A 24,728-nucleotide genomic window follows, 5' to 3' on the forward strand; every position below is an offset into this window, starting at 1 on the left:
TCAGAAAGGGAGAAAATGAAAGAAGAAAAGAGCTTACTAGTGTAATGCAAGCTCAAAACCCAGCAGGGCAAGTTCCATGAGGTTTCAAGGACTGAGAATAATCCTTTAAGGCTCGAAGCTCCATCCTCTTGGCCCTGCCCTCAGAGTCATTCTTCCTTTTTCTCGAAGGATAACGTTCACCTCTATCAGCCTGCTTCTTGCACATGAAATTTCAGAAGTCTTAACAGTGTACCTTTACTGAGTCCCATCTCTGTGCCTTTTAGTTCAGGCTGGCAGTGCTTCTGTTGGTATAACATTCTCAGAAACGTTACATGCAATTTGATGCTTAGGAGCGAAGGGTGTCCAGGCCATCATCCTCACTGCATTTTACCATCAGCAGCAAGGAGAGACCAGGCCACATCCTCCACACTTTAGACATCTCCTCAGCTAAATATCTAATTTCATTGCTTACAACTCTACCCACCACTCAACAGCAAAAGACATTCCAGCCATGCTTTCTGCCCCTTTCTAACCAGATTGCCTTTTGTACAGTTTCGAATAACGTGTTCCTCATTTCCATCTGAGAACATAATTATGAGATGCACTTTAACATTCATATTTTAAGCAACATTCTGTCCATGACAATACAGGTACTCTCTATGATGATAGAAGCTTTCTCTATAATTCATCTTTTTTTTTTTTTCTGACCATTTGCCAGAATTGCCTTTTAACCCATATTTCTACCAACAATGTCTTCAAGGCAACCTGGGCTTTTTCTGTCATGTGTCTCAAAGTTCTTCTAGCTTCTATCTTTTTCCCAGTTCCAAAGTCATTTCCACATTAAATTCTTTTTTTTTTTTAAGCTGCACTGTGCAGCATGTAGGGTATTAGTTCCCCACCAGTGATGGAATCCATCCCCCATGCATTAGAAACTCAGTCTTCACCACTGGACCACCAGGGACAGTGTGTGTTAGCCTCTCAGTTGTGTCTGACTCTGCGACCCTACAGACTGTAACCCTGTAGGCTCCTCTGTCCATGGGATTCTCCAGGCAAGAATACTGCAGTGGGTTGCCATGACCTCCTCCAGGGGATCTTCCCAACCGAGGGACTGAACCCAGGTCTCCTGCATTGCAGGCAGATTCTTTATCGTCTGAGCCATCAGGGAAGCCTGGATCACCAAGGAAGTCCTAAATACTTGTTACAGGAGCACTGCACCACCAAAGTCTGTGTTAGTTCCCTAGCATTGCTGTAACAAATTACCATAAACTGATGGCTTAAAACAGGAGAAATTCAGTCTCACGGTGCTGGAGACTAGAAGTCCAAAATCAAGGTGTCAGCAGGACCATGCACCCTCTGAAGGTTCTGGGAAAGAATGTTTCCTTTCCTCTTCTTGGCTTCCCGTGGCTCCTGGCATTCTTTGGTGTCCCTTGGCTGGTAGTTGTATCACTCCAATCTCTGCCTCCGTCATCACGTAGCTTCTTTCTTATTTCTCTGTGTCCTTTCTTCTTATGAGGATATAAGTCATTGCATTTCAGTTCAGTTCAGTCGCTCAGTCGTGTACTGACTCTTTGAGACCCCAGGATCTATAGCATGCCAGGTCTCCCTGTCCATCACCAACTCCCGAAGCCTACCCAAACTCATGTCCATTGAGTTGGTGATGCCATCCAACCATTTCATCCTCTGTTATTCCCTTCTCCTCCTGCCCTCAATCTTTCCCAGCATCAGGGTCTTTTCAAATGAGTCAGCTCTTCACTTCTGGTGGCCAGAGTATTAGAGTTTCAGCTTCAATATCAGTCCTTTCAATGAACACCCAGGACTGATCTCCTTTAGGATGGACTGATTGGATCTCCTTTGCATTTAGGACCACCCTAATCCACTATAGCCTCTTTTTAATGAACTATATCTGCAAAGATCCTGTTTCCAAAAAGGTCACATTCTGAAGTTCTAGGTGGATATAAATTTGGGGAAAGACTTTTCAATCACTACTGGTTCTAAGTAGTAGAGTTTGGAAATTGACAGACTAAATTCTGCACCTCTTGAAGTCAGACATGAATTTTTACCTCCCCAACGTCTAGCACAGGTCATAGAACACTATTTTTAAAATGTTGCCTGAAAAGTGTACCCCTATGTTCAACAGCTGAAAGGCAGAAACAACCCAGGTGTCCATAGATGAAACAATGGATGGGTCTGACTCTTTCATGACCCCATAGACTGTAGCCCAGCAGGGTCCTCCCTCCATGGGATTCTCTAGGCAAGAATACTGGAGTGGGTTGCCATTTCCTCCTCCAGGGGATCTCCCCAACCCAGGGATGGAACCCGCGTCTCCTGCCTGAGTATTTTACATTGGCAGGTGGATTCTTTACCACTTAAGTCACCTGGGAAGCTTGTTTTATGTACATTCAATGGAATATCACTCAGCCTTAAACGGAAATAGAATGCTTCCACATGCTATAACACGGATATACCTTGAAAGCCTTATGCTAAGGAAAATAAGACAGACACAAAAGGACAAATGATTCCCCTGACAAGAAGTACTTAGAATAGCCAAATTCATTGAGACCGAAAGTAAAATGGTGGTTACCAGGGGCTGCAGAGAAGGACTGAGGGGTTAATGTTTAACTGGTACAGAGTTTCTGTGTGGGACCCACGAAAAAGTCCTGCAGATGGATAGTGGAAATGTTTGCAGCTTTCTTGGCCTGAAGCCAGCCCCTACCCTGCATCTTTGGGTGCTAAAAGCATTTATTACTTTTGAAACCTCGAGTGGGTTGTAGGCATGCCTCAGCTTGCTCATGCCAGTCCCCAGCAGAATAAAACGGGGAGTCCAGAAAGTCCAGGGAGGTCTTTGAGTGTGTCTGCGGGCATCCGCCTGCGCACCCCGCCCATCCATTCGGCCACCCGCCTACGCTTTCATGATGAAGCTACAGTGCCCGGCCCTCCCGGTGAGAAACCCACACTGGGAGTTACTGCAAGTACGCATCTTGAGCTTCTGAATATTCATGAGCGAAGCAGAAAGGCCAGCGCTAAAGGGTAGGGGGGAGGAAAGAGAAATAGTAGTCATAAATATTCATGAAGGCAAGCCACATGGACCAAGGAAAGCAAGGAATGTTAACGAGAAGATGACGTCCGGGTCCTGCGCGTGCCCGCTGTGCGGGTGCCCGGCGCGCGCCACCCTCGCCCCCCCTCCCCGGAGCCTGGGCACGAGCGCAGGGAGGGGGCGGAGGGGGCGGAGTGGAGGAGGGGAGCCGAGAGCCGGGCGCCCGCGGAGCTGCGGGGGGAGCGCTCGCTGGCTCGCCGCTGCCGCTGCCGCTGCCGCTGCCGCTGCGCTCCGGCCGCTCGCCGCGGCCCTTGGATGGGGGTGTCCAGCTGAGCCCCGCGATCCGCCTCCCTCTGCCAGGACCCGCACAGGTGCCGTCGCGGGGGGCGACCTTTAGTCCGGACCGACCCACTACCGTGGGTGGGGGGTGGACCGGGTTGGTGAAGGAGGCCCCGCGCGACTTGGGATGCTCCGGTGGGCAGGGCTGGGGGCACCGACTCTCCGCACCCCATCCTGTCCCATCCTGGAATCGGAAAGGGAGAGTCCGAGGGCCGTCGCCCTCCTGCCCAGCCCTTCGCGGGAGAGTAGGGTGGGCTGCCGTGCCCGGGGGCCGGGGAATTCGGGAAGACCCGCACTTTGAGCATCCTCAGAGCCGCGGCCCACCAGCCAGGCGTGTGTGTGTGTGTGTGTGTGTGTGTGGTGTGTGGTGTGTGTGTGTGTATGTGTGTGTGTGTGGCGGGAGGCTGCCTGGTTTAGGGGCTGGGGGAGGCAGGGGACGCTGCCTGGTGGTGCTGGAGCAGAGGGTTGGTACCTCCTCCCAGGACCGTCATCTGGTCCAGCTCCCTTACACGCCCCAGCATCTTCTCTGCCTCTAAGAACCTGGCCCTCAGCCCGCCCGCGCCCCTCCCTGGGATGCCGAGCCTTTCCCCAGGACCGTGCATTCCTGCAGTGTCAGAACCACTGGCAGCTGCCGCAGACGCCGGCGGAGCGATTGTTTTACCACGAACAGGTCGGGGAAAGGACGAGTGTGATGCTAGTGGGGGTGCGCTCCTGTGGGCCCAGGGCCTCTGGGGGCTGGGGGAGCATCCGACAGAGCCCCCCGGGGGCCTGTCACCGCCCTCTCTTCTCCTGTCTTGCCCGTCCCTTCCCTCCTCCCCGCGACACCACCTCCTGAACCGCCTCCCACCCCCCACCCCCCACCCCCCCGTCCCCCGCGTCCGGGTCTGGTTGGGCCGAAAGGGCCGTGGCCGTGGAGTATGCGTGCGGCCTGCGCGGGGTGAGCCCGGCTTCCTCGGAGCGCAGGCTTTGTGCTGCTTGGAGGGGCCTTTCTCTACCCCGGCAGCCTGGGGGAGGGGATGTGGGATGAGGGTGGATGGAGCAGCAGGAGGGAGAAGGGGGGGAAGCAGAACTACAAAGAGGTTGCTGACTTCTATGCGGTGAAATACTCTCCGTCCAAAGGTGCGGCTTGGCACTGGGTTTTGCTGAGGAGCAGTGGGAAACCGAAGGTGGGTCAGTGGACGGTCAGCTTTGGGGATGGTTTGGAGGGCGGTGGGCATGTAGAATCATTTGATCTCTGGGGCAAGTAGTGGGAAGAAAGGGGGATGGAGTGGGGCCTGTGTGGAGATGCAGAGGCCCGGCAGGGGGAGGCATGGTGAATTCTTTGCTACTCAGCTCGGCAGAGCAGGCACTGGGAAACCGGTACCCGCAGCCTGAGCTGCCGCGACCGTGTATCATTGTGCTGCACGCGAGAAGCTTCTGTGTTTCCTACTGGGTCTCCGTTATGCTCAGTGCGGTCCTTTCTTCTCCAAATTACACCGTCTCTTGGGAGCCAAAATAAACGGAATAGGACATAAGCAAACTGTAGTCCTGCACTCTCGTTCTATGATAAAGAGAAAAAGACAAGACCACCCTCCTATGATTCCTTTTTTTCCGCTATTCTTCATTTTTATTTTTCCTCAAGTTGATTTTGGAAGTACAGAGGAGGATAAACTCTCAATTGAATTCACCCCAGCTTTAAGGGAAGGAAGCTTCTGAAATGAGCTGTGGTTGAAAACGGGCGTGAGCTTGCCAAGATACAAGAGTAGGACATCTCATTTGGGGGCAGAGGCCCCCCACTAACAGAGAAAAGGGAAAGGAGGAGAGAAGGGGCACCATTTGAGAAGGACAGCCAGCCCCAATTCAGGGAGCCCTCCTTGAAGCTGAGGTGGGCCAGATGCTTGCCTCTCATCTCCTCTGCCACAGCCTGGGCTCTTTCTATAAAATCTGGGCTCAGTTTTGGTGTCAAGAGCTTCCAGTTTTAGCTTCATCCGCAGCTGGTCAATCATGCAGCTTGACCATGCAATTCTCGGCGCTTGGGGAGCAAGTGAGTTGATGAAAAGAAATCAGGCTATATTGTGAGTTTTCCAGTGATCATGTTTCTGAACTCCGGAGTGAGTGGTGATATCCGTTTCTTCTTTTATAATCTTCTAGGTGAATCCATTTTCTCTAGAGCCTGTGCTGAGGACAGATGTTTTCAGTATAGTCTTCCTTGTTGCCGTCACTCAAAACTCAGTCATAGTCTTAGATTCCGATTGGGCTGCCCTCTTGTTACTGGTTGATGGGATAGATTCTGTTGTTTGCAATCAACATACTCCTTGGTATGCCTTCTCATGCCAGCTCCCTTCTCCCCTCCAGAAAGAGTACAGATTTAAAGGAAGTGTGAATATTTGGAATACCAGCTAGGTAGCTTTCATGTCTTGCTGAAATGGAACCAGTGATCTGAGAGGCTTTGACCACATGAATTGAAAATAGCAGGAGTGCCTTAGTAAAAAGCATGATAACATTCATTCAGCGATAGTTCTCTCTTTTGATAAGCATTCTGAAGCATCACACAGGAAATATTTTGGCAAGGATAGTTTTTCTTTTACTTGAAGCACTGTCACCTCACATTTTCATGTAACTATCTTTGCTTTCCTAATATTATTGACATCTTGGGACACTTCATGTATTCCATACATTGTGCTTAACACTTCAAGGATTGTCTCATTTACTACACAAAGCAACCTCCAATATAAGTACTATTTTAAACCTTGTTTTATAGATGAGGAAATAAAGTCAAAGAGGTTTATAATTTGCCCAGAGTCTCAAAGTTGGGAAGTGATAGGACCAGGATGGGAACCTGGGGTCCAGGTGCTTAATCATCAGAGTCCTTCCTCTCTCAACACAAATTTCTCATCTGTAAACCTTTCCTTAATTTCTGTCACACTGAGTGATCTTTTCTAAACTCACTCTTTTGGCACTCAGGGATTCCTAATCTTTTTTGTGTGATGAGCCACTTTAGCAATGTAGAGGAGTCCTTCGGGATCTTTCTCTGAATATGATTTTATCTCCTTCTTTTTTTTTGGCCACATTGAGCAGCATGTGGAATCTTAGTGCCCCAACCAGGGATCAAACCTGTGCCCCCAGTAGTGGAAACTCACAGTCTTAACCACTGGACCACCAGAGAATTCCCTGAAATATGCTTTTAAATGCACAAAATGAAATATGGTGTATTCAAAAATCCCTCAGGAGTCTGTTGACCATAGGTGAGGCGCCTCTAACCGGCAATTAGTTGTGTATTGCTTAATAGTTGGGGTGTCCAATGTGGTAGCCACTAGCCATACATGGCTGTTGGACACTTGAAATTTGACTGGTCCAAATGGAGACATAATGTGAGTGTAAAATATACACTATATTTTGAAGACAGTATGAAAAAAGAGTGTCAAATGTCTCATTAATATTTAAACATTTGGATTAGATATTGAAATGGTAATATTTTAGATATATTAGATTAAACTATATTATTAAAATATACAGTTAAATTATTAATTATGTTAATATGTTATTAAAAGTGACTTTCAAAAGTATTAGCTCTATACCAACATTTTTTTTAACACTTTCTTTTTAACAGTTGAGGAAGTCAAGACCCACAGTACTTCTCACTCAGTCAGGCATTGACAGGTCTGTTGACTCTTGACCCTGTGTTCTTTCTAAGCTGTCATGCTGCTTCTGTATCTTTTTGTATTTTGAGGTCTTATTACGTTGCCTTTGCAAACTATAAATACTCAGAATGGGTTTTGATGAGATGTGGTGGTAACTGACTCAATCTCAGTAAAATCCCAGGAAGAACTGTCTAAGTCCTTACCTGGCATGCCATCCGCCTTGCTTATGTAGATTTTAGTTTTAAAGGTAGGGGTGGAGGATGGTTTTTGCTCTGTTTGCTTCTCCTTGGGTAGTGGTTCCAATTTAAGCATCTGACTGGATCAGTCATCACACAGATAAGAGATAGAAGTTGGTTGCCTTGCTGTGTTCCAGGGAAGGAAACGGAGTAGGTAGAGAAGGGCATAATAGACAATAAGCTTGTGCTGGCTGCCTGCAGTGGAAAATGAAAACTATGTGAGGGGGACGGAAGATCATTTGTCAGTGAGCACACATTGATTGATTGCCTCGCCGCAGGCCGTGTGTGCTAGAAACCGTGGAGGGTATCCAGAGGATGTCCGTGTCCTCGAGGAATTTCAATTAAAATTGGGGAAGGGCTTGGTTATATACATACAGATGGATAAATCACAGCTGAAGGCCCGGAGCTATTGGGAAATGAAAGGAGGCCTGAATGTACAGCTTTCTGGGGTGCAGGGCCCCAGGTGGCTGTGGAGTCTGGCTTTGGAGGACACGGGTAGTTGGTCTGTCTCTTACAGGTCACTAATCCACTCTTCTAGTTCCAGACATAAGCTGTGTGTCTGGAAAAAACTCAGGTGCTTGTATGAAAGTCTGTATTAGTGCTCTATTAGTCCACCATTTATTGATGAGAGTAGTAATACCCAGGTCCATGAACCCTGTCCAAAACCCTTGGGGCCAGGCGTGTTTCAGAATTTAGATGATCTCAGGTTTTGGAATGTAGTAATAGAGTGCATATTCTGCATATCATCCCCTGGGGGCTGGGGCAGCCATCTCTATAATTAAAAAAATAAAAATAAAATTTCTGCAGCAAAACACACTAAATGGGATACATTAAAACCATAAACAGCTCTATAAGTATGTAGATCAGGTTTAGTTGCCAAATGAGTTTAGGTCATGGCAGATTTTGCCACCGAATAAGTCATGGAAAACTTCCAGGTTATTTGTTTTGGCTCTGCTGTACCACATGTGGGATCTTAGTTCCCTGAGCAGGAATCAAACCCATCCCCCCTGCGTTGAAAGTGTGGGGTCCCAACTACTGGGCCACCAGGGAAGTTCCTTTTCAATATTTATTAAAATTTTTAAAAATTGTTTATTTGGCTGTGTCGGGTCTTAGTTGCAGCATGCAGGGTCTTTAGTTGCAGCACGCAGACTCTTAGTTTCGGCTTGTGGGATCTAGTCTTAGCCGCTGGACCAGCAGGGAAGTCCCACAAAGCTCCCAGTTTTGAGATGTAGACTTTTGTTAATCATTACCATCATAATACAAAGAACATAAATGGAACAACATCAACATTTATTATCTCCCAGGCACTGTTCTAGGCACTTACCTGTATTTACTCCTTTAACCTTTAGGACAGCCCTTTGAGGTAGGTCCTGCTGTTATTTCTGTCTTAAGGAGAATAAAAGAGGAGCACAGAGAAGTTAAACTATTGCTACAATCACAGCTGGGCAGGAGCTAAGGAGTGGAGCAGATGCACACCTAGGCAGTATGGTCTAGGGGGGCTGCATCCCTAACCTTTGTTAAGATTAGGCTTTGTTCTTGGGGGGCAGGGAATGGGAAGCAGGTGTGTCTCCAAAATGCATGCTTATTAAGTCAGCATTATTCACACTGATAATGACATTCGAACTCCTTAAGGGTATAATAGTGAGGAAGCACAGACAATGGAGCCAGTAAAGCAGGATGTTTGTTTTTAGGGGCTGAGAGTAATGAGCAATTATGTAATAAGTGATTGTGGCTCCTCAACAGAGCTGGCATAAAAGCCCAGTCCAAACTCACATTACCGTGTCTATTTCTTCCAGATATACGAATCCTGAACACTGCAGTTTTCTGATTGCTGTACAAGGATGGAGGCCCCACTGGTGAGTTTGGATGAAGAATTTGAGGACCTTCGGCCCTGCTGCTCGGAAGACCCCGAGGAGAAGCCCCGGTGTTTCTACGGCTCGTCTCCCCACCATCTCGAGGACCCCTCCCTGTCTGAGCTGGAGAATTTTTCTTCTGAAATCATCAGCTTCAAGTCCATGGAGGACCTGGTGAATGAATTTGATGAGAAGCTCAATGTCTGCTTTCGGAACTACAACGCCAAGACCGAGAACCTAGCTCCGGTGAAGAACCAGTTCCAGATTCAAGAGGAGGAGGAGACCCTGCAGGATGAGGAGTAAGGAGTCTCAGTTGTTTTCTGTTGTCTCAGATTAGAGCCCTGGGGTCTGGGGCTCCTTGACATAGAGCGAGTTTCTGTCCTTGGGTTTATGTCGTATTACTTATATTTTTGTATCACCGAGACCGCTCCCTGGTAACTGCTAACCTTGTTCCATTATATCCCTTTAAAGTCACCTGTAGAGTTTTCTTTTCTTTTTTTTTTTTTTTTTCAGAGTTTTCTTAAGTTGAAACCACAAAGGAATAAAGTATTTTTAGGAAAGAGATTTCCCTAGATACAAAATCAAAATTTAGGAGCATGGGAAATTTGGGGGTCTGTCTATATATCATAATAATCCTTCTAGATATTAGAGATAAGGGCAAGAAAAAAAATGAACTAAGGGGAACTATGTTGTTGAAACAATTTGCTTTACAAAACACCAGAACTGTGAAAATCTCCAAGTTGTTTACACCCCCTCAGGACTGGAAAGATTATCTGCAAAAGTTAAGACAGGTCCAAATAAGAAAGCATGAACATTGAACCAAGAGATTGGGGAATTACCCTGGACAAAATAAAGATGATAAGCAGGTGAAGTGGCTTTTGACTATTCTCTGTGTCACTTAATAGTCACCTTCCAGGGTCTTAACAGAAGTCAGGAACAGAGATTTGAGAAAAGTGCTGTTCAAGGAGGGACTAGAGAGAGAAGAGGGTGTTTGTTGTATGAATTAAAGAAGGTGTTTGGGGTATTTAGTAAAAACAGGCATAAATTCCCCATAGGGTTAAAATATGCACCAACTGTTCTTTAGGGATCACACAGGAAATGTCGAGTAGTTGGTAGTGGAAGTTTGGAGCAACTACACTTTTGGTTTCTCTTTAAGTACTTGGGTGGGAAAAGTTGCTCGTAAGTAAGTGGGGGAAGAAGACCCCATCTACAGCATGGGTCCCCAGCCTACAGGCTGTGGACTGGTACCTCTTGTCAGATCAGCGGTGGCATTAGATTAGAAATAAAGTACACAGTAAATGAAATGTGTTTGTCATCCCCAAACCATCTTTCCTACTCTCGGTCTGTGGAAAAATTGTCTTGTACAAAATTGGTCCCTGGTGCCAAAAAGACTGGGAATCTCTGCACTACAAGATTGAACCTGATTATATTTGGCAGATAGTTGCTTATTTGAAAACTACTGAGACTGTATCTCTGTGAATCTTAGGGCTGTCTGTCTTACTTGTTATTCTGTCTCCAGTATCTGACACAGTGCATGGTATGTAGTAAGTGATGAAATCATGTTTTTTGAATGAATATTGAATGACCTGGATGAGCAATAATAGCTAGCCTCATAGGTACATGTAATGCATTTCCTCCTTTTCTTTTTAATTAATGTTAGCCTGAAGGTACAATCACAGAGGACATTTCACTCTGGTGACCAATACTGTGACTGTGGGCTATGTGTTTCAATTCAATTTTAAGTTTCAAACTGATTTTTTAGATTCTGAGCCTGTTACAATTTGCTCAACTCCTCGAGATCAAAGAAGAAGGGTTCTGGGGTTTTATTATAATGCAGAGCTTCTTTGACCATAGTTCACTGCAGCACGCAATGGACTAGAAACACTATGAATCGTCATTTCTACACTCTCACTAACTCACTGTATGACCTTGGTCTCATCGCTTGACTCTAGTTGACTGTGAGGGTGCTCATCTTTGGAACCTTTGGAGCTCAGTTTTGATGAGGCGGGGCTAAGGAATGGCTAAGAACCTCATTTCTCACCTCACCCAGGCTGTGCTCTGAAAATTCCTTTTGCTTCCAACAGATCATGTCTCCTTGTCTAAACCACCCTCTGCCTCATTAAGGACAGAGGTTCAACAACCAGGTTCTTACCCTTTTCTAGCACATTAGCCGAGGCCACTCAATGTTAATTACCATCACATGGGATTATTGGTCTTATCCTGCCTGCCTCATTGACTGCTCAGCTAAATGACTGAAAGCTGAATAATTCTTTAGAGGTAAAATATGATGTGGGGATAGTGTGGTGGGAAGAATCTGGGGAGAGAAATCGTAATGCTGTGCTTTCTGGGCATTCACTGTGTTTCATACACATCTAAAGCTTTACTGCTTAAAAATTTGAATCAAATTACACACTTTGTTTTATAGACACCCATCCAGCTACTTCAATTGTAATATTATGATGGGGTAAAAGAAAAAGGTAGTTTAATATCCAACCTGGTTAATAGTCTCCTGAGCCCAGCTCTCTTGTTCTGATAAACTTGCTAGGATTTGGTAGTTAGAGGTTTCATCCACCAATGAATTGCAAGTGTTTTGGATGGGTTAGAACTACATAATGGAAGCTTCAAACAAAAACAATGAAATTCTTGGCCAAAGTAGTCTCCTGAAGGATAGCACAAATCAGAAAGCAAGGGGAGTGATTCCCTTTGAAGTTTTGATTTTTTTTCTTTTCTTGTTCTTGGCCCTGCCATGTGGCAGGTGGGATTTTATTTCCTTGACTAAGAATCAAAACTGCACCCCCTGCATTAGATGCACAGGGTCTTAACCACTAGATGGGCAGGGAAATCCCGAAGTTTTCATTTATAACTATTTGGCTCAAAGAGAATTGGCTGAGATATCAACGTATCTCTGCCTTGTCAGGGCATGGAAGTCATTAAAAGAGAGTCGATATGTATGAAAATATATTTTCAGTTTTTTAAATTTAGAAAATATTCCAGAATCTCTTCTCTGCATATGTAGACTCACCCTTTCCTTGTCATAAGAGGTCCAACCTGGAGGCCTACTGAGTGGGAATGGTCAGCCTTCACCCTATTTCCTACCTTTCTGGGTTTTCCTATCTGTCCTCTTACAAGGACCCTGGTGACAGAGAGGCCAAATATATGAGAACACTGAGTTTCCTGTTCCTCCGACAGAATTACTGGGTTAAAGGTCATGTTAAAAATCAAGTTCCCATGATAAATAAACAGATTGTAGTCAGCCATGCTTTAAGCTGAAGACAAGTAAATCTTAAATAATCAGGTAGGGAAAGTCGACAGATAGCTGTGGTTTTTAGGAAAGTTAATTCTCTTCTCAGAGGTTCAGTTTCCCCATATGGAAGGCAGACATAGTGTGGATTCTATTGAAGCATTTAAAAGAATCTAAAAAGTTGCTGAAAGTCATTGGTGTGTTAATAATTCGTAATTCCTAAGCGTTAACAGCAAAAGTATACTCATATTAACACACATCTAAGTGTGGATATTGGCCTGCTGCTGCTGCTGCTGCTGCTAAGTCGCTTCAGTTGTATCCGTCTCTGTGCGACCCCATAGACAGCAGCCCACCAGGCTCCCCCGTCCCTGGGATTCTCCAGGCAAGAACACTGGAGTGGGTTGCCATTTCCTTCTCCAATGCATGAAAGTGAAAAATGAAAGTGAAGTCGCTCAGCTGTGTCCAACTCCTAGCGACCCCATGGACTGCAGCCTACCAGGCTCTTCCGTCCATGGGATTTTCCAGGCAAGAACACTGGAGTGGGGTGCCATTGCCTTCTTCGGGATATTGGCCTGACTTGAAACCAATGAAACACCGGATGAGGGCAGTAGCCAGCCTAAGAGATGTTACCAAATTGGAGTTCTAATGAGCACTTTGCCCTGTCTACCATAGTGTCAGGAGTATGTATATAGCTGTGTGTGTGTGTGTAGCAGGATTGATGTAGCCTTGATGACTATGTTGCCAGTTGCAGACCCAGATTTTAGTGTACACGTCTTGTCCAACTTCCCTTGTGGCTCAGCTGGTAAAGAATCCACCTGCAGTGTGGGAGACCTGGGTTCGATCCCTGGGTTGGGAAGATCCCCTGAAGTCAGAAAAGGCTACCCACTCCAGTATTCTGGCCTGGAGAATTCCATGGACTGTATAGTGCATGGGGTCGCAAAGAGTTGGACACGACTGAGTGACCTTCACTGTCACTTTCACTTGTCCAGTGAATTCTGTTCAGTTTGCTCATCCTCTGCCAGCATCTTTTTCCAAATCCCTAGCCCTCCACGGTAAGAGACAGTTTGTCATTTCTACAGGTATATGTGTGTACTCAGTCATTAAGTCGTGTCCTACTCTTTGCCACCCCATGGACTGTAGCCCTCCAGGCTTCTCTGTCCATGGGATTTCCCAGGCAAGACTACTGGAGCAGATTACCATTTCCTTCTCCAGGGAATCTTCCCTACCCAGAGATCGAACCCAAGTCTCCTACAACCATATAAGCCCAAGGTATAAACTATGCACTTGAAAAGGCATTTCTATTATTATAGGGATGGAGGAAAGTTGGCACTAGTGGTAAAGAACCTGCCTGCCAATTCAGGAGACATAAGAGAGTCGAGTTCAATCCCTGGGTCAGGAAGATCCCCTGTAGTAGGAAATGGCAATCCACTGCCGTATTCTTGTCTGGAGAATTCCAGAGACACGGGAGCCTGATGGGCTGCAGTCCACGGGTTGCAAAGAGTTGGACACGACTGAAGCAGCCGAGCATACACAAGGGAACAAACTGGATTTCAGGTGTCATGACAGCATAATAACAAGAACTGAGGGAACTTGTTTAACCTTCAGTTTTTTGATGAAAGATAATAGTGGATAGCTTTCAAAGTCTCCTTTCCCAAAGATAAGAGTAAATAGGAGGATGCTTCTCAGGAAGTGGAATTTTACAGTCCACCCAGGGTACTTCTGAAGGGAATACATCTCTTCCCAAGGATCCTGCTTAGGATAGGAGGGACAACCTCTCTGGGGACGAAAGTCTAACCCATTCTCTCCCTCCAGAAAGCTTTGTGTTTTCCCCTCCCAGGCCTCCCCTCCCAGTTCCCGGGACTGCGTGCCTGCCAGTGAGCCTGCCTTTGCCTTCCATTTACCCTTCCCTGGGCTGGAGATCTAAACAGAAAGCAGGCGTGTACGCCTGCTGACCTTGCCATTTCTGCTCTCATAGATTGATGAAAGCACCATGTCCAGAATAATGTAGTTATAGACCTTTCACACAGAGGCTGCTGCTGCCCTGCTGTTCTCGGTTGTGATTTTTAACTTGGCGTGTGTTCTGATGCTCACGAGAATCATACAGTTTATAAAGAATTGGAATAGTCGAGTGGGTTAGGAATATAGGCTGTATAACTGTATTGCCTGGGTTCATATCCTACCCCTGTTATTACTGGGTGAATTTAGATTAGTTAATTAACTTCTCTGTGTTTCAGAGTTTTTTTCCCTCCGCATCTGCTTTACAGTGTTGCTGTGAGGAATGAGTAAATTGACCCACATAGAGAGTTTAGGATAGTGCCTGGCTTGTGTTTAGTAATTGCTCAGTAAGGTTGGCTGCTATGGTTATTATTGGTAAACGGGCACTGAATGAATATGGGAAGGGGTGCAAATGATGACAAAGAGATGAGCCATTCTATTAAAGATTGCTTATGAACCTCAAAAGATAAAAAATATGTCTGTGAAAAAGGAAGGAGAAAACTTGAAAGAGAACAAGGATGGCTTGAAATCCCAAGGAGATAAAGGTTTAGGGAATTGTCACTAAAAATCTAGAACTAGAAGGTGAAATTCAGGGTCTGTCAGTGAAGGCTCAGGTGAGAAAAGTTGCTGCCCTAAATGATTTTAGAGCATTTTCATGTGTCGCTTTAAAGATGTAAACAGTTTCAAGGTCATTGGAGAGTGTGTAGTCCCCTGTTCAAGGTCCCAGCTTCCATCCTACCTAGGAGAGGCGGAGAAGGCTCCTGCCTGTTTTGGGCTTTGCTGAATCAGTTTTCCAGGCACTTGCTGCAGGGTCAGACTTCAAGGTCAGTGCCTGCATGCATGCCGTTCATTCCCGAGGCTGAGTGTAATGCCGTGATGCACGGAGGATTTGTCCGTTGATCTTCCTGGTGGGTGTGGTGCTGGGACTTTTGTCTTGGAGACAGCAAATCGTGTTTGCTCCTTGGTGTTAGAATGCTAACAAGACTTGGATTTAGAATTAGGCTGGATTAATGATGCTCTAATAGTGCTTGATGGAGGCTGGACTATCACCCATGTTTAAGATGTAGACTCTCAATCCTGCTGAATGAATGTCTAATGAACACTTGATGAGCTCTGTGCAAGTGCTTCCTTATAATTGTAGGGAAAAAAATGGATCAGTGGAGAGCCAGAGCAGTGCCATTAAATCATGTTCTCTTGATTGCTTTTGTTTCATCACCAAATCGTATGCATTTGGTGCATACAAAACTAGGAAAATCTCCCTGTTTATATACTTGTATATTATATCATTCCAGATTTCACATATGTTAAGAACACTCCCCTCCCTCATTTTATGTATCTGATATCTAGTGCCTGTGCTTTGACATATGTATATATATACACACACACACATATCTACTTGTATATATATCTATATACTTGCTATATATATAAAATGTACACTTATCTTTTCAGCATCTTAACCATACTTTGTCACGTTTTGGATTTGATTCATATGTGTACACGTTTGCTTATTTGTAAATGGCTATTTCCTTATATTAGTATATCTAAATAAAACATCCCTTCTTGTGTGTTTCACAGGTATCAGTCCTGTTTGATGTGCACAGGCATCTGAAGGAGATTGCATCGAGCCCTCATTATTTCATTACTTCATGTTAACTCAAGTGCTGCTGACTTGCATGGATAGCATTGTTTTAGGAGCTTGGTTTACTGATTTAGATTAACTCTTGCTGTTAACTGAATTATTTATTTTCCTTTGTGTGAAAGTTTGTGACTTCAGGATTTCCCCCAATCCCCTTCCCACTTTTTTTCCCCAAGAAAACCTTTCTGAAATAGTGAGTTAAACAAAAAGAATTGTAGAATACCCTTTTTTATAATGTACCTATCAGAAATTTTAAAAAAAAGTATAATAAAGGGGACCCCATCTCCCCCCACTAAAAGCTGATTGTGTAGACATTGGTGTCTTTATTGATTCCTTTCATATATTCTCCTTAGAGTCTCTACGATGGAGACAGGGCACACTTAGACTCTGCATTCCTAGAGGTCAGGGTTGTGCCACCCTGGGGTCCCTGGAACATTTTGGGTAATAAGAAACTTAATAACATTGGCATCATCCCCTTACCTCCATTAGGTGTCAAGGAGTTAATTCCTGACTGTTTGGATTGTAGGCATCTGAAACTGAAATACAGTTAACCTGTGAACAACATGGGGGATTAGGGGTGCTCACCCCTTACGAAGTGGATTTTTCTGCTATGTCTGCCTCGAAAACAAAGGGATTGATAAATTGAAAAACAAAGGGCAGGAAGCTGAAACAGTTTGAAGAGAATCAGGACTCAAACCCTAGTTCTTTTGATTCCACAAATTGTGATCTCTAAACTAACACAAACTTTCCCCCATACTTTTAGTTAATATAAAGATCTGTGAAATGAAAATATTGGTACTACAATATTCCTTGGAAAAACATCCACGCAAGTGGATGCTCACAGTTTAAACTCGTGTTGTTCAAGGGTCAGCTGTATCTATAAGCCAGACAATGACCCTGTTCTTAATGAGATTCAGCCAGAAAATCTGCCCAGATCAGTCTGTCTCTCTCTTCTTCCCTCTTCCTCTCCTTCTTCTCTGCCCATAGGAAAGGAAACATGGGCATTTCTTAGATTCATAGGACAGGAGTCATTTGGTTGAGGGGCAGATTTAGTTCTGGAGTAGTTTCTTTATTGTCAGCGGTGTTTTAATTGTAGATGCTACCATTAGTATCTCAATGGTGAGAAATTCCTCCTTTTTTTTTTTTTTTTTTGGCCCTGAAGTTCCTGGCTAGGGTCCATTCTCTTGGCTCCTTCTCTCCTGGTAGTGCCTGAAATTCAGTTTTTAAGCTGCTTCACTCCTACATGCTGGAAGGCAGATGATCTCAGCCTGGCACACACAGAAGCCTCTCTCCTCCCCCGGCCTAGCTCTTCCTTCCTCCAGGCGGGGCCAGGCCACAGATGTGCGCTAATGAGAGCTTCTCTTTGTTTACAGGGTTTGGGATGCTCTGACAGACAATTACATCCCTTCACTCTCAGAAGACTGGAGGGACCCAAACATGGAGGCTGTAAATGGCAACAACTCTGACACTGAGGTACCTCTGGGGCCCCTCACTTAACAGGGCTTGAGGAGCTGTGGATTCCAGTTTAAAAAAAAATTTTTTTAAAGCATCCAGTAACTCAGCGGTCTTCCCCATTATGTAACGAAGCTCAGCATCATTGCTGGGAAGGCAGGGACTGTGGAGGAAGTGAAAAGTAAGATGAAGGAGGACATCCAGGGCATATGAGGTGAATGGAATGATTGTAAAATAGTGTAAATGCAGGTCACTTCTGTTGCTCATCTGTGTCCTACAATGTGCAGAATTAGGTGATCTGAAGTAAGACAGGAGGGTGAGTATCACAGGCTTCTTTTGTGTTCAAACAATGATGGTTAAAAAACAAACAAACCAGGGTTTCCCATCTAAAATGAACAGTTCAGTCCCATCAAGAAACAGTGTTGACAGCATGCATGGCTGAATTCCTTTGCTGTCCATCTGAAATTGTCATAACATTGTTAATTGGCTGTGCTCCTATATAAAAGAAAAAGTTAAAAAAGGAGTATTGACAGACTTGTAACAAGCTCAGAGCCTGGCTAATGGCCACAGTTGGGGCCCAGATAATAAAGAGGTCATCATGTAATAGAGAGCAATTCTTTTTTTTTTTTTTCATTTATTTTTTGTTGGCATATAATCACTTTACAATATTGTGTTCATTTCTGCTGTATAGCAGAATGAATCAACTATATGTATATATATCCCTTCCCTCTTGGGCCTCTCTCCCACCCTCTAGGAGGAATTCTTTATGAAACTCAACCAACCAGGCATGCGTATGACTGGACCTGAGTCATAGTCTGTGGTTACTGACACCAAGGAAGAAAGTAGCCTACAGGCTTCTGAAAAAAGCAGTAAAGAGAATACTTGTTTTGAGTTGATTTGCATAGGTTACAGGAGCTCCAAAATGCCCCTCCTAGTTGAATATACATGTAGAAAAGTATTATTAAATCATATAATGGATCTGTTCTTGCTCAAAGCCTCATTCTACCCTGCTTAGTTTTCTAGTTTTAGTGGCAAAGCAGATCTGACAATTCCCTATCAAGAAGTGCTGTCACGATTCTGTGGGCTCAGCAAACGAGGGAGGGAGGTGGATCTGATCTTTCTAGGTGCTCCAGGATTGAGTCCAGGGAAGGGCAAGAACCAGATTTACCTTACCAGGCGATATGTCTGTAGACCATTGCCCAAAATAGCACAGCAGAGGGATCAGCAATCAGTTGATTTGTTGAAAGGTGGCTCTATATAGCCCTTCTAACTCTTCTAATCATTAGCTATTCAAAATACTCAGAACCTTGAGGCTTCATTGACTGGGCAAAAGAGTCTTTGAATCTCAGAGATTTGCTACAACCCTACTTAGCATGGATGTAGGATGTCTCGGGTCCTGTTTTGAACTCCTGAGTGCTTTTTTTTCTCTTTCAGTGCTTATATGGATAGTGTTGAGTCCTCACCCAAAATGCAAAGGAGAAGATAAGCAGTAATAATTTCATTTCATTACTGAAATGAAATCAGGCCTGTCGTGGTGCAAAAGGCAGATTCTGCTTTATTATCTCCTTTGTCATCTTTCTAACTCATTTTGTGGGTTAAGCCAAAAAAATATATAAGATAGCCTCCCCTTCGAAAGGACTCTAATTTATCCTCACTTGCAGATTTCCCTCAAGAGGGTTAATATTTCAGGGGAAACTGAATGACCCTGAGAAAGATGATCTTGATCTCCTCATAGAATTTTCTCCATCTAACCCACGGAAAAGGATGGGGTAGCAATAATGGATGGATTAAAGCTGTTTTATTTCAGCCTCCTTTATTATCTGTATTCATTGCAGTAGAAGCTCTTTTCACTGATCTCAGTTTAAATGACTTGCTATGTTACCAATGTTCTGTATTCCTTCTGTAAAACATGGTGACCAAACACCCTTGGCATGCAGTGTCCCTATGGCTGGTCGGCCTTTCTCTAGCAAGTCCTCTTATCTCTACTTCTACTTAGTTCATTGCCAAGGATCAGTTGTATTTGCTTTCAAACCTGTTCATGCTTGTCCTTGTGACTATAACCAATTTAATGAAATAGAAGCTGCAAGATTATGACTGCAAAGAGAGTCGTTTTTGCTTTTATAAAATCAAAATGACACATGTACGTAATTTTTAAAAGTCAAATCATACTTTTAAAATAGTAGGAGACTTAACAAAAAATACATACAGCAGCCCCTGACTTACCTTTCCCTTTTCCACAGAGGCAGCCACATCTACTGTTTTTAGTTATTTTTTGGCAGGTATATACAGTTTCCTAAATAACACTTTTACATTGCTGTTTCTTTGATTATTTAAAAAAGCAATTTTGTTTGTTATCTATTATGGAAGAGAAGATTTAATTCTTTTGCATCACCTCAAATACTCCCATTTGGCCTTCCCTCTTGTCACCAATTTGTCGTTAAATCAACCTTATGTATACATACTGGGTTTCCTGGTGGTTCAGATGGTAAAGAATCTGTGTCCAATGCCAGAGTGCTGGGCTTGATCCCTGGGTCGGGAAGATCCCCTGGAAAAGAGAATGGCTACCCACTCCAGTATTCTTGCCTGGAGAATCCCATGGACAGAGGAGCCTGGTGGGCTACAGTCCATGGGGTCAGAAAGAGTCGGCCAGGACTGAGCGAGGCAGAGGAGGAGAATATATACATACGAGTATAACTGAGTAAATACTCTTTGTTGCTGAATCATGGAGTTTCTTTAAAAAAAAAAATACTTCCTCTCTTAACTCGGAGTGAAAAATTGCCTTGGTTTTCATATGCTTAGTTTCCTGTACATCTATCATTAGTTCAACTCCAAATTCCGAGTGAACTCTAAATCTCATATATATATTTTTAAATCAGTCTTTTAATTCAATTAAAAAAAAATCAAAACTAGTACCCTCTATCTTCTATAAACTAATGGTTGTGTTGTAGGTCTAGTGCACAACTCTTGTCTTGGGAATTCTTCTTGCCTGTCTCTCCTCTCCTGACTGCCATATTTTTATCTTTCTGGGTGTATTCTCGTTCTGGTGAAAAAAAAAATCAGTATAGTCTTAAGAAAGGGTAGAAGGAATGTATTTGTTAGAATAGATGAGAGTGTTTTTATTTTCCTGTCATACACGTGACTGAGAATTTGACTTGATAAGAGTTATTTTAGGTTGCAAAGGCATATTTACTCAGAATTGCATAGTACCATTCTCTTATCTTTCAGCTTTCAGTTACTGTTGAGAAACCCCAAATCCATTCTGATTCTTTGTCTTTTATATGTGACTCTCTTTTGGTTCTTTTTAGAAGCTTTGAGGATATTCTCTTTTTCCTTTCTCATTTCTTTTACAGTAATGTGCCTTAGAGTGAGCTGTATTTTTTCATCCGTTCTGCTTTATACTCCGTGGGCCCTTTCAACCTGGAAGCTCATGACTTTAAATTGTGGGATGCTTTCTTGTTATTTCTCTGAAGACAAATTATTTCTGTTTTCTGCCTCTGTTGAGATGATTATATGGTTTTCTCCTTTATTATGTCAATGTGATGAATTACATGAATTGATTTCCAAATGTTAAATCAACCTTGCACTCTTGAAATTAAACTCACAGCTTTACTGAAGGATAATTGGCATGCAATGAAAGGCACATGTTAAACTGTGCAGTTTGCTAGGTTTTGACTTATGTTTATGTCTGTGAGACCATCGCCACAAGATATTAAGCCAGATAGCAAGCATGTCTACATGTCCATCACTCTTCCTTTCACCCCCTATCTTCAGGCAACCTGATTCTGTCACTGTAGATTAGTTTGCACTTTTTAGAATTTTGTATAAATAGAATCGTGAAGCATGTACTCTTTTTGTCTTTATTTAAAATTCAGTATAATTATCTAGATATTCATTCATTTTATTGCATGTATCTACATTCATTCCTTTCTATTGCTGAGTAGTATTCCATTATATGGATATGCCATAATTTTCTTATTCATTCACCTGTTAATGGACATTTGGGTTATTTCCAACATTTGAATATTGCAAATAAAGCTATTATGAACATTCTAGTGTAAGTGTTTTTGTGGACATATGTCTCTGTTTTTCTTGGATAAAAACCTATGAGTGAAATGGCTGGGTCATATTGTAAGTGTGTTTCACTTTTTAAGGAACTGCCAAACTATATTTCAGTTTGGAACTCAAATTACCCCACCAACCCTTGGCATGCACAGCCTTTTTGATTTTAGTCATTTGAGTGGGTATATAGCAGCATCTTATTTTGATTTTAATTTGCATTTCCCTGATAATATATGATGTTGAGCGTCTTTTCATGTGTATCCTCTTTGGTGAAGTGCCCGTTTAAATCTTTTGCCCGTTTTCTTGGTGGGTTGTTTGTGTTATTATGGCGATGTTAGAGTTCCTCATGTTAAAAGATAAAATGAAGCATATTAAATTTTTGACAGTTTATTTGAGCAAAAATCTGTTAAAATCTGGCAGTGCCAAACCCAAAGTGGTTAAGAGTGCTCCGCCCACATTAGTTAGAGGAAGGACTTTTACAGAGAAGTGAGTGAAGGCGCTCAGTCGTGTCCAACTCTTTGTGACCCCATGGACTGTAGCCTACCAGGCTCCCCTGTCCATGGGATTTTCCAGGTAATAGTACTGGAGTGGGTTGCCATTACAGAGAAGAGGTGGAAGCAAAGGAAGGAAATAAGGTGACTGGCTCTAGCTTGAGTGGTTGTATTATTTGGGAAAATCTGATTGGCTGTTTGTGAGTGAGTCCTTTGGTTTGCTTCTTAACCTTGAGGCATTAGAGGTTTTGGTTTTACTTCGTTTAGGAACCTCCTGAAGCACTAAAATCACCTTAGCCTAATGGTCTCTTTGTTTAATTAATTTAACACATTCATTCTAGATATAGGTCCTTTGCTGTATGTTTTGTGAATATTTTTTTCTTGTCTATGGATTTATTTTTCATATCTAAGAAAGCTAAAACTTTCTTCACATCCGTTGAAGAGAAAATGTTCTTTTAAATGAGACAAAATCCAATTTATTCAGTTTTAAAAAACAGCTTGTGCTTCTCATGTAGTATTTAAGAAATTGCCAAGCCCAGCATCACTAAGATTTTTTCTTATCTCCTAGAAGTTGTGTAGTTTTAGCTTTTATATGATTTATGATCCATTTCAAGTTAGTGTCTGTATATGGTGTTAGGCTAGGTCAGGGTTCATTTTTTTGTGCATGGGTATGGCTATCTAGTTGTTTCAATACAATTCACTGGAAATATTATCTTTTTCACATTTAATTGTCTTGGCATCTTTGTTGAAAATCAGTTGACCTAGATGTGCGGACCTATTTCTGAATTCTCCATTAGGCATCTATCTGAATGCCAATACTTTACTGTCTTTGTTACTGTAGCTTTATGGTAATGTCTTGATAGAAAGCATATGTCTTTCCACTTTGTTCTTTTTTTTCAAAGTTGCTTTGGCTATTTTAGGTCCTTTGCATTTTCATATAAATTTTGGAATCACCTGATAAATTTGTACAAACAAACTTGCCAGAAGTTCAGCTGTGATTATGTTAATTAAATCTATTGAACAATGTATGTGTGTAGATCAATTTTTTATGTTAATGTGATGAATTGCTGCACTGGGTCTTCGTTGCTGTGTGCGTGGGTTTTCTCTAGTTGTGGAGAGCAGGGGCTACTCTTTGTTGTAGCGTGCAGGCTTCTTACTGCAGTGGCTTCTCGTGTTGTGGAGCAAAGGCTGTAGGCACTCAGGCTCAGTAGTGTGGGCTTAGTTACTCCGTGGTATGTGGGATTCTCCTGGACCAGGGATCAAATCTATGTCGCCTGCACTGACCGGCAGACTCTATCCACTGTGCCACCAGAGAAGTCCCTTGTTAACATTTTATTAAGGATTTTTGCATCTATGTTCATAGGACTCTTTTGGTTTTCTTCTCTTGTATTTGTCATAAAATGAGTTAGAATTTTTTCTTCTATTTTCTGAAAACGTTTCTGTTATGCTGGTATTATTTCTTCCTTAAATGTTTGATTGACTACACCAGTGAAACCATCCTTCTCTGTGAAAGTTTTTGATTACTGCTTTAATTTCTTCAACAGATAGAAGGCTATTCAGATTTTCCGTTTCTTGCTGATTTTCTTTAATTTTGGTAAATTGTGTTTTTCAAGGAATTTATTCATTTAATCTAAGTCATTGAATGTACTGACCACAAACTTGTTTCTGATATTCTCTTATTCTTTCAATGTTAATAAGAGCTAGAGTGATGGTCCCTTTTTTATTACTGATATTGTTGATTTGTGTTTTTTCTCTCCTTCTGTCCCTTCCCCTCACCCCCACTGCATAGTTTATTTATGGGTTTATCATTTTTATTAATTTTTCCAGAGAAGCACTTCTGTTTTTTTTTCTTCGTTTGTTTTTTTCATTTTCTGGTTAGTTTATTTCTTCCCTTAACTTTACTGTACCCTTCTTTGTACTTAAACTAGGGTTTTACTTCACCGTTCATTTCTTTAAGCTTCTAAGATGAGCGCTTGTGGCTTTCTTGGTGGCTCAGCAGTAAAGGATCTGCCTGCCAATGCAAGAGACTTGGTTTGATTCCTAAGTCAGAAAAATACCCTGAGAAGGAAATGGCAACCCACTCCAGTGTTCTTGCCTGGGAAATTCCATGGACAGAGGAGCCTGGTGGGCTACAGTCCTTGGGGTCACAAAGAGTCAGACATGACTTACTGATTAAAAGCAACAACAAAAGTGGGAGCTTAGATCATATTTCAAACTTAGAGAAAATGATCTTGTTCCATTTGGGCTGCTATAACAAAGTACCACAGGCTGGGTGGCTTATAAACAACAAAAATTTACTTCTTACAGTTAGGGAGGCTGGATATCCACAATCAGGGTGCCAGAATGGTTGGTTCTGTTAAAGGGCCTCTTCCAGCTTGAAGACTGCCAACTTCTGGCTGTTTCCCCACAGGATACATGGTGCAAGGGAGCTCTGGGAGCCTCTTTTATAGGAATACAGACCCACTCATGAGGCTCCCACCCTCCCCAGCACCGCCCCAAGGCCCTACTTCCTCATGCCATCACACTGGGGGCTAGGATTTCAACATACGTGTTGGGAGGACACAAACATTCAGACCGTAGTCATAACACAGCATCTTAAAACAGGAAAGTTTTAAGCATTGCCTCAACTGGATCCACAATTTTAATATGGGATGTTTTCATTATCATTCAGTTCAGAATATTTTCCATTTTTCTCTTGTGCTTTCTTCTTGGGCCCGTGGGTTATTTAGAAAAATGTTTACAGATATCATTTTGTCATTGATTTCTAATTTAATTTAGTCAGAGAACAAA

At 43.1% G+C, this 24,728-nt stretch overlaps 1 protein-coding gene across 5 annotated transcripts in view; it reads left to right on the plus strand.

Moving 5' to 3' along the window:
* The first annotated feature begins 3,051 nt into the window (after positions 1-3,051).
* FEZ1 (fasciculation and elongation protein zeta 1) overlaps positions 3,052-24,728 on the plus strand; it is a 42,369-nt gene continuing 20,692 nt past the window's right edge. Inside the window, exons 1-4 of one of the 5 annotated variants that reach the window (XM_043873856.1) lie at positions 3,619-4,022; positions 4,472-4,518; positions 9,005-9,360; positions 17,310-17,409. In XM_043873856.1, the coding sequence (XP_043729791.1) occupies positions 9,050-9,360; positions 17,310-17,409 (411 nt within the window). In that variant the 5' untranslated portion in view covers positions 3,619-4,022; positions 4,472-4,518; positions 9,005-9,049. Of the gene's footprint in view, positions 3,385-3,618; positions 4,023-4,322; positions 4,519-9,004; positions 9,361-17,309; positions 17,410-24,728 lie in introns of those variants that run through there. The other 4 variants (XM_043873831.1, XM_043873865.1, XM_043873847.1 and 1 more) reach the window with 4 other exon arrangements.

Source organism: Cervus elaphus, chromosome 2, assembly GCF_910594005.1.
Source record: "Cervus elaphus chromosome 2, mCerEla1.1, whole genome shotgun sequence".
NCBI lineage: Eukaryota > Metazoa > Chordata > Mammalia > Artiodactyla > Cervidae > Cervus > Cervus elaphus.